This window comes from Schistosoma haematobium, chromosome 1 (genome assembly GCF_000699445.3).
Source record: "Schistosoma haematobium chromosome 1, whole genome shotgun sequence".
Lineage (NCBI taxonomy): Eukaryota > Metazoa > Platyhelminthes > Trematoda > Strigeidida > Schistosomatidae > Schistosoma > Schistosoma haematobium.
In genome coordinates, this window is record NC_067196.1 from 22,690,616 (window position 1) to 22,708,597 (window position 17,982).

Below are 17,982 nucleotides of genomic sequence, written 5' to 3' on the forward strand. Positions count from 1 at the left end.
CGTTGGGCTTAGCTACAAAATTTCATTGAGTAACAATAAGAACAGAAATTTAAAATGATAATTTTTATGCTTTATCATTATGAGACCTTAAACGAAAGAAGGAATTAAAGAAACAAAGAAACCAAAAGACTAGAAGGACGCCATAGTAAGTCTTGTCTTCAAAACAGGTATGAAACATAAACCTGAGAATTGCCGATCCTTTAGCCTAACTAGTGTGGTCGTTAAAATCTTAGAAAAGATTATTTGGAAGGAGCTGTTTAAGTACCTCGATGAAAACCGGATCCTTTCGGAGAAACAGCATGGTTTTCGAATAGGTTATTCCTGTCTCACTAACTTATTAGTGGCTCGTGAAATCTGGTGCGCTCTTAAGGACCAAAATTTACCTGTAGACGTGACCTACATTGATTTCAGCAAAGCTTTTGACAAACTTCCACACAATCGGCTGTTATATAAGCTAAGAAATGTCGGAATTTGAGGCAATCTATTGGTGTGGATAAAAGACTTAGTTGGGCGCCAACAAAGAGTACGGGTGAACTCAAAGTTATCTAGCTGGGAAACTGTGCTTAGTGGAGTGCTCCAGGGTACAGTTTTGGGGCCAGCGCTATTCCTCTTGTATGTAAATGACCTTCCTCGTCTCATATCATCGGTCTTGCTATATGCTGACGATGTCAAGATATGGAGAACGATACAATGTAGGGATGATAGCTTAGAACTCCAAAATGTCCTGAAGACATTATCTGAAGGGTCTCAAACCTGGAAGTTGCCGATAAATACTTATAAGTGTGTTGTGATGTATATCGGTCATCAAGGTACAGATACATACATGATGAATAACACTGAGCTACCTGTCATCCAGACATATAATGACCTGAGAGTCATCGTTAGCCAAGACTTAAAGACTACTGCACACTGCCGTGCAAAAGCCGCCGAAGGATTAAGAACCTTATGGTCAATACGTGGGGCTTTTAGTCATGTCGACGCTAAGACGTTTTTGACTTTGTATACAGTGTTCGTACGTCCTAAACTTGAGTACTGCATACAAGCGGCCAGCCCCTGCTTAAAAAAGACAGTGAGCTTCTGGAAAAGGTTCAGAGAACGGCAACTAAGCTGATTCCCGGAATAGTGAAGCTTCCGTATGAAGCTTGACTGGCCAAGTTGAACCTTTTCCCGTTGTCATATCGCAGAACTAGAGGCAACTTGATTACAGTTTCCAAATTGCTTGGTGCCAAATTTGCACCTGATATGCCCCCATTTTTCTTGTCTTCCAAAACAGAGAATTTACGAGGGCACTCCAAAAAAGTTTACAAGGCCAGGACAAATAACTTGTCAGCTGACTATAGACTTTCCCATCGAATGATCAATGAGTGGAATTCATTACCTCAGCACGTGGTTGAGGCTCCATCCGTCGATTTTTTCAAGAAAAATTTGGATCGACTGAGAGACCACCATTGCCAGGATTAACACAGGCCACCAAACCTCTTGTCCTTTCCAAACTGAAACTGAGACTAAAACTATTGACCACTGTACAGTGAACGCGGTTGTTGTCGAAACCATGCTTCTGCGCTACTACTTAGATTCCAATGGGGACAGAGTGTATACTCTGAAAGTAAGTCTAAGTAAATTTTATGCTTATCACAATACTGTAGAAACAATTTAAGTTTTTTTGTTGTCTAAGTTTCATAAGATTAATCGGTAGTCGCAGCTAATAATGGTAATTATTCCGTGGTTAAACATTTAAAACAAATGAAACTTCATTGTTAAAGACTGTTTATCGTATCACTTGAAATGCCTAGGGTATGTAGACACTAATTTTAAAAATTAACCAACAGTGTGCTTCTTATTCTTCATAATGTAGTCAATAAATTTCATTTCTTCCTGAACAATTGTTTTTATCTAATCACCGTCGATCACCATAACTTCATCTTATCTCTGCTTTTTCACGGCACATTTCCTCACTGTTATGATGCTTACCTGGAATATGTCCTACGTAGTTTATTACTGACCTCACCAAAGCTAACAGTGCCGTTTGGTTACTAAGATGACTAATTGTCATGCAGAGATGCTTTCTTTTTTCAATTCTATTCATACGATCGTAGCTGAAAGCAGTTATCCTTCATATGCTGTTCAATTTAGCGAACGTATCACCACAAAGTCTCAGGTACTAAACGTGGGATCGTTGACTGGGACTTCATCGTTAAACCCCTCACTTGCCTCTTATTTTCAAGAAAGCTTAGGTAGGTTCACTGCTGAACCTGTCACCCTAAGTTGTGTAGTTGTTGGTTTTCAAGATGAAACGTACGTTAGAAATATCCGTTGTCATCATTTCTGACGAAGATTATTATTAAAATACCGACAAATATAACAACGTGCCCGTTTCATACACATAGTTCCCTTTATCATTTTGAAAAGGACAAGAACAAAGATTCCAGTAGAATAGCATGAACCCATTTTATTTCATGCTATCCTGCTAGAATCTTTGTTCCTGCTCTTTTCAAAATCTGCCCGTTTCCTTGTTTAAAGATGGACCTTCTGATCTGAGCTCTTTTTTCAGTTGGTCATGAAGTGTGATTTAAGGCGAGCTTCTGTACTCCTTTGTGATATTACCACACGTTAACGCCTACTAGCTCTGCACGTAAAAAGCAAAAATACAGCCTTTCTACATAACTCTGTAATTAGGAGTAGTCGTTCCAGGTTGGCATCTATCCGATCGTCACAACTCTAAGCAACTTAACTCGACAACAGTCGGTTAAGTTTTCTTGTTGGTAAAGTTTGTCTTGGTTTTGTACTTGCCTAAGTTGTGTATCTGGATACTCTTTATTCGTTTAGTAAATTTCAGTATCATTATTTTTATCCATCAATAGTATGTTTCTTCTCTTAACCCCCGACCGTTGTTGCTACGTTGACGTGGTGATCGGGCTTGCCTATCGTGATGAAGCAATCGAGCTATACTGGCTAGAACAACCGTTCCTCAAGGTCCTACCATGTCAGACAGGTCGGTTGAACAGCGGTAAAACTAAAAGCAACAAACCTAAGGTCCGAAAGCGAAGTCGTACTGCTGACTGTAGAGAGGTGTGACAGCAGTAAGGTGTTTCCTTCAGACAACCAGCATGACAGCGATGCTGCCTTCCCACAAGGAGGGGTGGGATTAGAAAAGGTCGACTCTAAAAATGCACACCTCTCCTTATCCCACGGATACCCGTCTCCGGCAGCAAGGTCTCAGCAAGTATGGAGCTAACACAAAAATTACCCATGAAAAGGTCGTGTGTGACCGACCTTAAGCAGTTGTCCCTTGGGCACTACGGTCACGCTTTCAGGTCACTAAGACCGCATCTAATCCAGTTTCCTTTTCGTTCCTCTACAACAAAAAAGGAACCTTAATAAGACACTACATCATAGAATCAAGACTATATGCACTATGGATACGATTGAAGATGAAACAAAGACATTATTTACAACCCTGAAGGAAAATGGATATCCGGAGAAATTTATAAATAAGAACTTAGCCAATAAAAGACAGCGTAGAGAATGCCCAACGGTAAATAAAAAGCCTCTATATATACGCTTACAATTCAGAGGCGACGCACCGAGTGAAATGTTAAGGAGATCAATCCAAAGGACATTTAATGCAGCTAAACTACAACTAGTATTCTCCACACGACCAATAATCACTCCGAGGTTAAAAGATAAATTACCCAGACTAGCCACCTTCTGTATCTATCAGTTCAACTGCTCCTGTGGAGCAAGTTATATTGGCAGATGTTTTAGGAATTTTTACATTCGGGCTCGTGAGCACCTACCCGTGTGGTTAAGCAAAAGTGTTGTCAAAACTGTTAACAGCTCCATCTTAGACCATTTAGTCCAAACAGGACATACAGCAAACATAGAGCAATCTTTTGCAATAATCTATCGTGTCAACAGCAGTCTACCTAATTCCGTCAGACTGCGAATCCTACAGACGGCTGAAGCAATTGCTATTTGGATAAAAAAAGCCAGAACTTTGTATCCAAAAGAAGTATGTTCAGCCGCTCCTTTTACCCTGGCCAACTAGCTAATAACCAATCTTATAATGTGGTGACGTAATCTGATTAATGTTCATTTTATGTCCCAAACTTATTATTACTATTATTATTATTATACCCCCTTTCTGAGGAATTTATTCAATATCCACCTCTGAATCTACTATATTTGACCTAATTATTTTACATATTACGCAATTTCCGATTTGTAATCACAATATTCTCTCTCTTACCACATGTTGACCATATTTATTCTGATAATTTATCTCACGATTTCATTTCGCTTATAAACTGATTCAAGTTAACACTTCATATTAGTCATCCCAACATTAACGATTTTATTTATATAACAAACAATTCCTGATTCACATATTACAATTTCCAAATGATGTAGTTTGCCTTAAATCTGGCCAATTTTATGGAATGTAATTGTAGAACCTGATGAGAAATTATTGAAAAGAATATTCTTCGTTCATACAATTGTGTATTCATAATCTCCTAACCGTGGCTCGGGGATTGTAGGGCTCACATCTCAACCACTAGATTGCAGGTTCAAGTGTCGTTCCACCGACTTTAGTTTGAACAGCCGGTCAGTATCACTAGCCCGCATTTATTTATTCGTTTGAACATAAATATTAGTACAAGGGGGCACCAAATACGTATGCGCCGTACAATAAGAATGAAGCCAGTAGTAGCGGCCTAGCCTTCGTGCACAAAGTCTGACCGAAAGCTAAGTACATAAATTTGTATTCGATGATTAGCATCTCCTGATTATATATTAAATTTATCTTGTTTGTTTCCTTATTCAAGCGGTTCCTGGTTTGTCCGTATTCCTACTTCTTAAGTACTTTATCTAATGCTTCACAGGGCTTTTCTCTCACCGACGTATTATCTGGTTCTATATTGTGTTAATTTTACCTTTCTAGCAGTATTGATTCACCCTAAAACTCATGAGTGACGGTAATAACTGACCTGACTACATGTAGATGGTTTTAAAACCTAAACATCCGGAGTTAATTCTTTCATTAAGGCTCAATGACACTCAAACATGCACTAGTACTTTTGTAAATTTCCAATGAAAAATTTGATCGCTACCGATTACTTTTTATGTTATCGACCGAACTTTTCTCAGCAATGTCATCAGGATAAGAAACAATGTATCTAAAAATTACAAACACTCGTCGGCGGTAGGTCTTAAGACTTGTAATCTTTGACCTATCTAATGTGGGTTTTTCAGGGATAGCGTCACTAAAGCATGAACTTGCGAGATCTTAAAGTAGACACACTCAACCCTACCTTGCAAATCAAAACCATTCTTGGGTGAGTAAAAGTCTCAAGATAATCGTTGTTTCCCGGTTTCCGTACCACTTGGTTGTTTAGACGTGTAGGCAGGTCTCCTAACAAATCTGCATTGACGCCTAGTGTTTTGTAAAGAAAAATTGTGTTAGGAATAGTTATGATTGAGCTCACGGTTATACGTTGGATCTGTTATTAGAAGTCAACGATACTTATTACTTCAGCGTAAACTTGGTTAAGCAAATTATTTTTACCTGTATTTGCAGTGCAGTTAGCTCTAAAAATGCACCAGTAGCTTTTCAACTTCGTAATTATCATTTCTTTCATTTCCAGTCGTTCGATCCCGAAAACAAACCAACATTCAGTGCACACCCTGCACGTTTCACTCCGGAAGATCGTTATTCAAGGCACCGAATTACATTGAAATCAAGGTTTGGTATCTTACCAAGCCAGGGTACTCCAATTGTGTACTAAGAAAATGACAATAAAATATTTACTTATTTATATGGGTTTTATTGTTTTGTCGAAAGCGTACAATAAATAGTCAGTTGGCAGATGTAGAGATAACAGGAATATCAAATAAATCGCAGACACCTTCTGTATCTTCCAAATTGTAGTTGAAATCACATTCACTGGGAGGTGGACTGAGTGGCAATAATGGACTCACAAATGCTTTCTCTTCTGAAAATAAAAGAAATTTTCTTTTAAACAGACAAATTACAATGTTACGAAATTTACGTCTGGTCATTCTATATTATATGTTTTGTTTCTTAATTTTTGCCCAATTGTAGATGCTGTATCGACTTAGTTTGGGCTTATTTGTTGTGATGACTTAGATGAGCTATATCCCCAGGTCGTACCATACCAGCCACATCTGTTTAAGACCAGCGACTTAAGGTCTGAGAGTAAAGTTTTACTGCTGGCTGTACAGAAGTCTAATGACAGTAGAGTATTATCTTCAGATAATCGGCGGTTGTCTTCTCAGATTTGTGTGAAGGAATCGGAGGGTACACCCTAAAAATAACGCGTTTGATCTTGTCCTACGAATTACTAATGCTGGTCGTAAAGCTTGAAGAGCATAGGGATAACACCAAAAACTGCTTACAACGGGACTGACTGCCCTCCAGCAATTATACCTTGAGCTCTGTAGTCACGCTCCTAAGTCAACAAGGTCACTACTAATGGCTGTTTTTTCAAATATTTCGAGAATATATATCACCCCACATTGCGAGCAACTGGGAAGTGACAGCCGTCCACATCATTAGAGAGATCTTGTTTATGGTCAAATCCTTACTTCACTTCCCGATATTTTTTGTTTCTACTATTGATTTCACTTTTTTCTCTGCACACAATCAGTGCTAGCGAGTCAGTTTACGAATTGCTATTTCTAGCATCCTGAAACCACATCCTGAACTGTTGGGGTTTTCTATGTTCAGATATTTTGACCGATTAAACAGCTGACATAGCATGTGTTACTTCTTCGTAACTCATGCATATACAAACGAAGTGTGGTTACTGGTCTGACATCAACTATCTAATATAGAGAACCAACACGACTCCCTCTTGTGTATTTGCAGATTCTGGTCATGCCTTTGTTCTACTGGACACAGAAAAGCCACATTAGGAAGATATTTTGGAGTTAAACTCAATGATGTAAAGGTCAAAAATATATATTTCAGAAACAAATAGTAAAAGACTTGGTTGGTCATGAAAGTAATATTCACTGCAATGTAGTTTGGCACGTCATTTAAACAGTGGTGATTTCTACTAGTGGGTTGCAGCAAATGGTTAGGATAGGTCACTAGATTTTGTTTGAGTCTACTCAACTGATAGATGCTTGGAAACTCACCTCGTCATGCTCTGAACACGAGGAGCAGAAACAACTTGGAGGTAGACTGGAAAGTTTACTCAGTCATTGTGAGCAGTAGCGGGCGATGAGAACAAGAGATAGAAAAGGTAGCAGCGACAATTAACACCGGACGATTGTTCAGGTTTATCGAGGAAAAATGTATTCGAAGGTCGTCTGCTAGTGAGAAAAACTCCAAAAAAGATAGGACAATGGTCTCCTTTTAACCGGGTAATTGGAACGAACAGTGTAAGCGATAGTCTAACTGACCTCCAGTTGCCGACTATTTTTAAACAACTTAAGTAGGAAATTTACACGTTTCCTAGCTCTTAGTGATATGAACAAGATCATATTTCACTATGAGTGAAATATGATCTTAAGGATAGTTGTCCAGTTCTAACAGTTAATTTGGCTTACATACTACCTAAAGGTTGAGAGCTGGATACAACCTCATCCGACTGACCTTAGTCGCCAATCGTCTTATTTTATAAGATAGAAATCCTTTTGCGATAGCCACGGAGTCAATTTGGCTAATACAGTGTCTAAAATGTTAGCCTTTATAACCACTTAATTCTAAGATGTCAAACAGCAAAGCTGGTAAAAACGAGCTCGCTTTAGACCTAGGTGGATATTTTGAACAAATATTCCCTGTTAGTCCAGTCTTTAAACATATGGATACTAACGACACTCGGATGGGAAGCAGTATTCGGCTCCATTGACTGCGACGTTTTGTGGCAGTAATTGTCATGAAGGGATAAACCGAAGATATACATAAACCTTGTGAACGCTCTTAATTCGTATACTACTGATCGAGTCTAGGCTTAGGATGAACTGCCTGATACCTCAATTTGTATTTTACTTTGTTACACAGATACTTTCAGAGGTAACCACCTTATCTATTTTGGAGGTTCCATCAGTCTTGGTGGGTTGGTGTCCAACGGAATCTCGACGTGAATTTGGGAAGTCTGCTTGGCTTTTGGTAACTTACATCAAATGTGGCGTAAGCCCGTCTGTCAATCAGAAAGCGATTATACAGAGAAGCAGTTCGCTTTTTTCTTTACGGACGTGAAGCATGGCTTCTAAAAGTAGAGGACACTCGTAAGTTAGGTGTTTGATCATAGGTGTCTTCGAAGCATTCTTCGCATACATTAAGATCGTTAGGTGAGTAATTTCGGGATTAAAGTAAGGGTAGTAGGTAAACATGTTAAATCGGTTGGTGATGCATTGGTATTTCATTGCACGCGATGGTTGGGAGGTGTATCTAACTACCATCTACCTCGAAGCACAATAATGTCTACTGATGTGTCGGTCCGCAGGGAGAAAGCTACGGACTGCTAATGTAAAATTATTCTGATAGCGAATAGAAACTGAGCTGGTTTATTATACCTTGCTGTTCACCAAATAATGAGATATAGTATGTATTTCATATACGTGTGTTCTGGTAAATTTCTCCTTGCTGCGTGTGAATTAAGGGACGGCCATGCACGTGTAGTTGAAATTATGTACGACAACATTAGGCTTAGGTACATGGGAACAGATACAACGGTAAATTGAAAAGCCATTGTGTTACATGTTCAGTTTGTCAATGGGGCAGAAATAAGTAAAAGTGTACTTGAACCTCAACTTTTCTTAAGTGCAACTTACCATTAGATTTCGCGGCGGGACGACGAGCGAGAGCAATCGAGTCCGAAGTTGCTGGTACAGGGAGTACACGAGCTTTGTCACTACCCTCTTCTTGATTTACCAATAAGACGTGAATCGGTGTTGTGAAGCTTTTCACATGAACCTAGACAATGAAATACCTCAAAGAATTAACAAAAGTGGATATTAACAAGTTAAGGAATACCAGGAAGTTAAAAGATTCTCCGAATGCTGTTATATGGCTTTTTCAGGTTTACGTGGACGTGGATTTTCAAGACAGCAAGTGACGTCTCGCAGGAAAAGTCAGGGCCAATGAGCAGATTGTGAACAGAACATTTAAGTTCCGTAGTTTGAGGTTGACACTCCCGAAATATATGTTGATCAAATCCTGATTATAAGCAAGTATCAATCAATGTATATCTAACTGGATTTGACCTACCATATCCATTTTATGTTCATTTTACTCAGAAACCTATTTATTTATTTGAATACATAAATATTGGTACAAGGGGCACCAAATACATATGCGGCACACAAACCTCACTTGATTTTTGTGAGGGCTAGGACACTACCCGGGTGTTCAAACCGAAGCAGGTAGTTTTCTTAGGGAGCCACACCTGGAGCCTTTGACCTAAAGGTCTAACCCACAAGGCAGTGGAGCATCGTAAGAAGATGCAGTCCCATGGTAGCCGGTGACCAACGATTGGTTCATACGCCACTTGTTCCTTCAGGATAGTGGAGCCCATGTACACCGTTGGTTTGGAATCAGGGTTTTCCAACTCTCCTAGGTGGACTCTCCGTGTCCACCAACCCGGTTGAAGCGCCGGATATTCGCTTTTCGTCTTCTCAATTTCGTAAATAACACCCCGCCACGAGAAGGTAGTGAGTAGGACTCAGAAACTTAACTGTATTGGAAAGTCCAACTTGTCTAAAGCTCGCAAATTCCTGTTTTCTTGAACTCTCAGCCAGTGCGGTAGATAGCGAAACTCATCCAAATTCACTCATTTCGTTTAAATTTACTACCCAAAACGTTTGTAACAGAAGTGTTTTATAGATGTTTTAGTTCAGAAACGTTTTGAATATTTCATAGCTTTGGATGCTTTCCGTTCTAGTTAAAAGAACCCACCTATTGATGGTTCTCATGGTAACAATTTTTAGCACCGTCTGTATACATATCTCACTGTGCTATCTGGATGAAAGATGTCAAGAATTACATTCCTGTGAAACGAAGATTGGTGGTATCAGGTTGTTAGCTAATTAAGTAGGTGATTAATAACATTCCGAGTCACCAAGTTTATCGATCCTATTAGAATTGTCTTGAAACCGAAATCAGTAGCGATCTTAATGTGTTACCTTTTTGTTTTCCATATAAATAGTAGGATGAACGATTAAAAGAAGCATTTCAACTTTCTCTTATCTGGATCGTCTTAAAATTTTTTTGAATGGTTTGTATTTCATTTGTTCACAATATTATCAATTATTATTGTGAAGGTCATGTCTTTTGGATTTCTATTGTGTTGACATAAATGCAAAAATTGATTTGTATCAGGCAGATTGTGTAAAGGATTTGCCACGGAAAGAAGACCGATTTTATTTATTTAGCATTCCCTCGTAACATTAAAATCAACAAAATATAACAAGTCTATTATGAATTCAGTAATACACGTCAAAATAATTTTTACATGATCAACATTAAATACCAGTAGTTACAAAGCTTCATGTGATAAACAGTTCTTAAGTTAGCTCAGAAATAGTGAATGGTCTATTTCTAACAGTGCTTTTACTAATTACTGTGTTACTAAGCTTACCGAATGAATAAGGATATATATATACCGAGTTATATTAAATTAACTAGCCAACAACAAACCTGCCTGTCTAATTATTTCCTTCATTGGGATATTACGAGTATATCATATTTATTACTTAAACCTGTCTGTCGCTAACTTTTTTTATACATATATATTTACACCTTTAAAGTCTGGGTGGTAATTATTTTTAATGGTTTAATTAATCAAGCTTATCCAGTTTATACAGGTTTACTAGTTGAAACTTAAAAACTGATTATTTTAAAATAACGTCAACAGTGAAACTGAAAGGTGCACAAGCTCACTTTGTATGAACGCTTTAATGAGAAAATCGTTTGAACAGGTTGTTGCTCCATAGGATTTTCAGGTACAGGTGCTTCCAGTTTAGTTCCAGGTGGTGCACGTATTATCAGCATTGTACGATCTTGAAAAATATTAATCAGATCTTGGTGAGTAACATAAGCGTATTGCAGATTATCTAAATCCTCTTGAACATTTTTCAGTGACTGTAAAACTTTTCCTCTATGTTCATCAACTTTTTTTTCAAGATTTTCTAAATACTCAACTTCAGCTTGAAGTTCATCTAGACGAGCTTGAATATCAGGTCCGTTTGTAGCTGCACTTCCGCCCCTATTTTTGAGGTAAATATGAAAAGTAAACAGTCATTGATCAAACTCATAAATGTCTGTAAAATACGGAATATAACAGTGATAAACGGTGACTGAATGACCATACACATAAGTACATAGGTTGATAAACTTACAACGTAAAACGAGCTAACAGATAATTTTGTTATTCCCCATCAGTTTGCAACACAATCACCACTTACGTGCTTTATTGTACTACATGGTGTAAGACCACAGTCATATAAAACGACAACTAACTCTTCATAGTTTTTTACCACACATAAATTCTAGTGAACTTTGCAACAAAGAAGTATGTGCCATATAAATAAAGATATAGTACTGTGAAGAGATGAAGGGAGGAAAGTACGATCGAAAATATTAAATAAATAAATGGATAAGAAAAGTATAAAATGAGATATAGTCCAACAAAGTTTAATCACGAACGGCTTCTTCCGTCTATGGGGGGTCTTTCTCACTTCTATGGGGAGTATAGAAAATTGCAGCACGATCGCCATCGGTTTTTGTTCCGAGCCAAGTCTGATAACGTCTAAAGTCACCTGGCTGCACAGTCTTTGGAACCCCAACCGAAGAGTTTCGATGGGTTGACAGAATTTAGTCCTAAACAGCTCTCTTTTATACCACAGTTTCATGTCATAAATTGAACATCTCTTTACTTTTTTAGCCAGTCTGAGTCAGCAAGCAACAAGCAATGTGGAGGCCATTGGGATTACGTAAGTGACGTATATTCAAGCCACTGAAGCCAGTCGTGACACTAACTAAATTATTGTCACTGAGCCCGGACACAGTCCTGAGTCTCAGAATCACTAAAGCGATGTCGTCATTGAATATCAGCGATGCTTAGGGGCAAAATATGACTGAACACAGAGTCCCCAAGCATCATCAACTTGAGGTGGTCAGATTTAATAAAGAGAGTACAGATGCCCTCAACGATGCGTTACAATCCCGAACTTTTACAATCAAACTAACATTATGATGGCGCCAGATGCGACAGACCGAGATAAGCCGTCTTGGCTTTCATTACGTATAGGCTGATCCCATCAGCCACTTTACCACTACCAACATACACAAAATTTCGGCCTAATTCTAACTGATTACCAAAAGGTGGGTACCGACACAGGCTCCGGTGAGTCTTATAGAAGTAAGTAGCATTTAGAAATTGCAAAGTACATCCCATGCTTACGAATACTGATTGGTAACTTATTAGGTGTGCTTTAGGTAGCTCGTATATCACCAGTTAGTAAGACAACAACAGATCAACATCACAACTAGAAAAACTATAATCTGGCATTTCAAGTCGTATTTTAGTCAGAGTCACAAAACCAATTGATACCCCTTAGCTGCGCTTTTACTTATTATAAGTAAAAATTTATCCCTTTTGTACTTATCTTGAAAAATACAAGGCCCTGACAAATGTGCAACATACGGCAAAGTGACAAGATTGTGAAGGGACCAAAATAGGAACAAGAATAACGAGTATTAAGGAACATAGCTCATACAATAATATATTTAGAACAGACTCCGCTCACCTAGAGTGTTTACCTAATTCTTGGTGAATAACATAAAATGAAATGACGGTAGAATACACAATGGCATCTTCTCTTGAGTCGGATTTGAGAAAGTCCCAAGTCGCTGAATTGCATGACTCCTAGGACCCCATCTAGTGATACTTGACGATTCAATGAGTGCTAAAAAACACACGTATCTACAAGTAAGCACCCATATCATAAACTGGCTTCTACCTTGATTTCCTAAGTCAACCCCTGGACCCACAAATGGGGCTTGGCATAAGCGCAAAACCAAAACGCAATGTAATTTTGTGGTCATGTATTGCTGTTTTGAGATACATTAGTAGGTAAACACCATCACTAACCTTTTGTCTATTCTTAGAAATCGAGCTTCAAAATCATACAATGGCTTTTATTCTTTTCTTTATGATAGTTCATATTCCTGATTTGCTTTACTACCACGAATACTAGTAAACCTTATGATTTGGTATTAAGGTTGATAAAATACCCTGATTGTGTTTATTTGATGTGGGAACTCTAACATTTGCACACATGTGTTAGGATTACGGTTGCTTATTATTGACTAACGAGACTATGCGTCGAACGTCTCGAAGCTGGTGTTATGTAATGATAACACTTACTGACTCCAAGACATGCCGCGGAGTTTCAGCGTCACTTTCTCGGCAGTAATACAATATGCGAACAATGGTAATGTTAACAAGTGCGACTAAACATTTGGTGAATATACTATGTTTAAACAAGCATACGGGCAAACTGTTTGTACGTATTGTGTAACATATGTCTTATAAACTTGCTGAATTCACGACAGTGCTAAATATGACTCGTATTGATATTGGCCGTATTGGAGTTTATTATAGAGAGTTCATTATCTGCGTGTGGGCTGCGATACTGCCCGGGTGCCCAGACCGAAGCAGGTGGTTATCTTAGGGGGCCACACCCCGAGCCTTTGACCTAAAGGTCTAACCCACAAGGCAGTGGAGCATCGTAAGAAGATGCAGTCCCATGGTAGCCGGTGACCAACGATTGGTTCATACACCACTTGTTCCCGCAGGATACTGGAGCCCATGCGCACCATTGGTTTGGGATCAGGTTAAAGCACCGGACATTCGCTTTTCGTCCTCTCAATTTCGTAAACAACACTCCCACCACGAGAAGGCAATGAGTAGGACTTCCCTGGTAGAGGCTACATACGCGTGGCCGTGTGAGAGTATTTCGAGAGGAAGAGCGAACTCCCCCCACTGTCCACCGTACCAGGGCATTTGGGGGCACCATAGTGGTCTACATCCACAGATGAGTTTCATTTGAGTCGTAGGTACACTAATTATATCTTCTTAAGCTAAAAACTTGAACAATTAAGAAACGCAAGAAAAAAATCGCCGTTTCTTTGTGGAACAGGCATCTTCGATTTTTTCGTACGGGCTTGTATTTCTAGGTTACTTGCTTTCTAGCAAGTTAGAAAGTTGATCGTTATTAGGGAAAGTACAAAAACAAGTGGAGTGAAATACAATAAAACTTCAGTTACCTAATTAGTTATTTGCACTATGTCAATGTATAAAATTAAACCAAACATAAAACGAATGCGATAACTGTATGACATGTTTTTAGACACTACACACTACATGGTTCCTTGGAAAACAGACACATCAATACATAAATTCTGAATCTAGCCATCAAAGATCAATTAAGCTGTTGAGTACTCTGAAAGTATCCAGTGTATCAAAACGTACGTATGAAGAAATGAGTCAATTCGTAAAATATCATCATTAAGACATTATAATGTATACAGACTTACTTCCACTGAATACTGTTCTTCGTTCGTTTTTCTATCAGACCTATACCTTCCAAAACATTCGTAATGTCATAGATCCTTCTTTTTTGCCTCACAGCTAGGAAATCTGCCGCCTGATAAGCATATTAAGGAACGGAATATGAAACATACCATCTTAAGGTCCAAAATTCCATCTGGAGCCTCTTTAAGAAGCTGAACGAACTTTTCCGTGAGAAGACCTAAACTTTTTTCATGGCGGTTGAGATCTCGAAGAGTATGTTGGTCCAGTGGGAATTCATTAAACATAAGTCCCTGGTTCGGATACATATCACAATGGACCTTGAAACTTGACCTTGAGAATAAAGTTCTCTCTGACTCGATGTACAATATATCTCATGAATGAAATGGTTATGGGGCGAAGAGAAGAAACTTTCGCTTGAAGAGCTTCCATATCGGTTAGCAATGGATCGCCGACGCCTCATGGCGGGAACCTAGGTATATTTGACGATAAAAGAGGGAGATTGTCAGTAACTTGCAGAGAAGTACAGTCCTTAATCCTTAAGATTATGTCAGTTTTTCTCTTAAATGACTTCTTGGAAGTCGCTTGTGTTATCTCAGACGGCAGAAAATAACAGGATTTGACTGAGTTTAAGGTGTAGAATGTGTGAGTACAGTCCAGACTGCGACGTTTTCCTATAATTCCTAGGTATCGTCGTTAAGAATAATATTTAGGCTGAGCTTTAGTAAGCATCTTAGGGAATGCTTATGGGTATTTGTGATGTCATGAGTCAATAGAAGCTCACGTATGAGAGGCCTATGTTAGAAAGCTCACGAAGTCCTGTTTTCCTGAAGCTCTCAGACTGTGGTAGATAGAGAAGCTATGATAATCCGTTCGGTCGTTTTAGAGTTTAGATGTTTCTAGCCGTGGTGTTTGTATGAACTAACGTTCCTTTTTTACTTGATGTCTGCCGAGTTTCCAACTATAAATACAGTTCGTTCGTTTGTCCTTACCTATTCCTTTCTCGTTTAAATTGCTTTATTTTGGGAATTCCTAGTTCGTATAATAAGTCAAATACTTCAAATCCTCACGATGGAGCCTTTGTAGCGGTAAATAGCTCTGCAAGTCTTCGACATTGAATGCTGGCCACGTTAGTTTTGACGGACTCACCAAGCTGAAGGCGCTCGGTCATGCACCCACACCAAATCATGAGTATGAACGCTGTGCTCAACATCCCTTGCAATCGCTAGACAGATTAGTTCAGTCGATCCTCGATATATTGATAGCCTATCAAATATATCTTCGAACCTCCTATCTTTTGTCTTTTGGTTTCACCTGGTGGGTACGATTCATATTAAGTGTCACTGGTTAAAGCGCTGCCAAACTCCGAATACCTGTGGCATCTTCATTGGTGAGATCTGGGACACCAAATTATGAAGTGTGAGTCTGTTCCTTTTTAGGATTTTACATATTATTGCTTTATTTTAGCTCTTACATATTGTAATATTTTCTCCCGTGTTTTTGGATATATATGTACTTTTCACTCGTTCATTCTCGTACTTGATATTTCACCATGACGGAACAGACACTCAAGGTACTTAAGTGAAAGACCACGTCTCTACCTTCGTTTTTCAACTAATACCCTTCTGGTCAGACAACATCAAAGCCTGACGTCTGTTACGCAGAAGCCGACTTCTACGAGCACGGCGTGAACGACACACGTGCACAATTCTTCGCAGTAGTCAAGGCACTACCGCACTAATTAAACAGGTACGTAACACCTAGTATGTTTACTAGTGATGTTTCTGAACTCTATGAAACACTAAAACGATCTATTTCTAAACACGGAGGTCTAACCCATCGACAAGGGTTAGATCAACTCCTTAATAATATCGACCGGCAACACGGTTCAGCGACAGACATGTTGCAAAGAATGAGAGAGGTTATCGGCCAATAATCTTTCGATGATGGCTTATTCAGACATCCTTTCTCATCTAAACTTCGTCAACGGGTGCAAGCTTTACTGGTGTTGTCTCAGAACAACGCCGTAAACGAGCTGGCCGCATCTGCCGACCACATCCTGGAAATCACGAAATCTAATGCCGAGGTTTTTTCAGCCGAAGAAAAACCTCAAACGATCGAGAGTGACAATACGGAATTATGTCATACACTTACACGTTATCCTAGATTTCGTTACGACTGTAAACGGTCACATACCCCGCGAATAAGTACTTCACGTAAGCGACCTGTCTCTGGACCGCGCAAGACGGATAACCCCGACTGGTGCTGGTACCACAACCAGTATGGAGAGTCTTCCAGAAATCGCAGAAACCCAGCAATTTTCTCAACTCAAAATCAACCGACACGAAAAACAATTCTGGAAACTTTACAGCCGGCACGCGTTAACGGCAATCGTAGCTGGCAAACATAGCCGTCTGTTATAAGTCACAGATGTGATAACGAAAGTTGGGTGATATTATCCACAACGCAACCATGTAAGCTTAATGTATCACCCAGTGTAATAACGGTCATCTGTGCGTTCAAGTAATCATAGAATTTGTCATTTCATAATGTATTTTTTATTAAATAACTAGATTATGTTGTTAATTTTGCTCTGGTTGTAATTCTTATTCGCCACGTCTGACTGCGTTACATTGTACGTTCATTGCATACTGGAATGATATCTAATGAGTCTAATCACAACAACAACAGCAACAATTATTTTAGCTAAAAAACGAGCTTCGGCTTTGGATATCTAGTAAACAAGTCAAAACAAAACCGATTACCATTTTAAAACATAAAACTAGACAACTTGGCTGAAGAAATACATTGACTTCAGTAGCAGCAGCCAAAACCCAGAAAACAAAGCAAAATGAGGAAAAAATTTGCTTCAACATTTAGAGTATTACATTAACTTTTGTATTTTAGCACAATGAAACATTAAATTCTGTAGCTACACAAAACAAATAGCGGAGAAAGCACAAAACGAAGAAAGCCGGCCGCCATTGCATACCAAGATAGCGGATATAATAATTCCCACTTCATTCTGATTGGTCTCTAAGCAGACTGTCACGTTTACGAAATAGAGTTGCATTTAATAGCAGCCCGAAAGTTTGCTACCTCGGCGATGCTGGGGCAAAAGTTAGCGTTCTTTCGGAGAATTCTAACGACCGGTTTCACGAATCGATTTTAGACTTACAGGCGGCAAATGGAAAGCCTATCGCTACATATGGCAAAAGGTATGTTTACCTTAACGTGGGTTTACGCAAACCCACTCACTGGATCTTTGTTGTTGCAGGTGTTTCTACGCCAATCATTGGTATAGACCTCCCACAACACCACATTCTACTCATCGATACGCGCAAATGGAGGCTAGTAGACGGAAGCACTAATTTGTCTGTTCGCGCAACTTCTTTTTCCGGTTTCAGATCATCTCCAG

General features: G+C 39.0%; 1 protein-coding gene across 2 annotated transcripts; it reads right to left on the reverse strand.

The window, feature by feature from the left end:
- Positions 1-5,804: 5,804 nt before the first annotated feature.
- Positions 5,805-14,932, reverse strand: E2F4_1 (Transcription factor e2f4; the record flags this gene model as incomplete). 2 transcript variants are annotated; one of them, XM_051218412.1, is made up of 5 exons in its annotated part: positions 5,805-5,990; positions 8,803-8,944; positions 10,910-11,234; positions 14,570-14,679; positions 14,717-14,932. In XM_051218412.1, coding segments are annotated over 5 exons (927 nt in total), but the record flags the coding sequence as incomplete, so codon positions are not given. The 2 variants fall into 2 exon arrangements, with proteins under 2 accessions (XP_051073435.1, XP_051073436.1); XM_051218411.1 differs by having other exon boundaries at positions 5,805-5,993.
- Between the last annotated feature and the right edge of the window lie 3,050 nt (positions 14,933-17,982).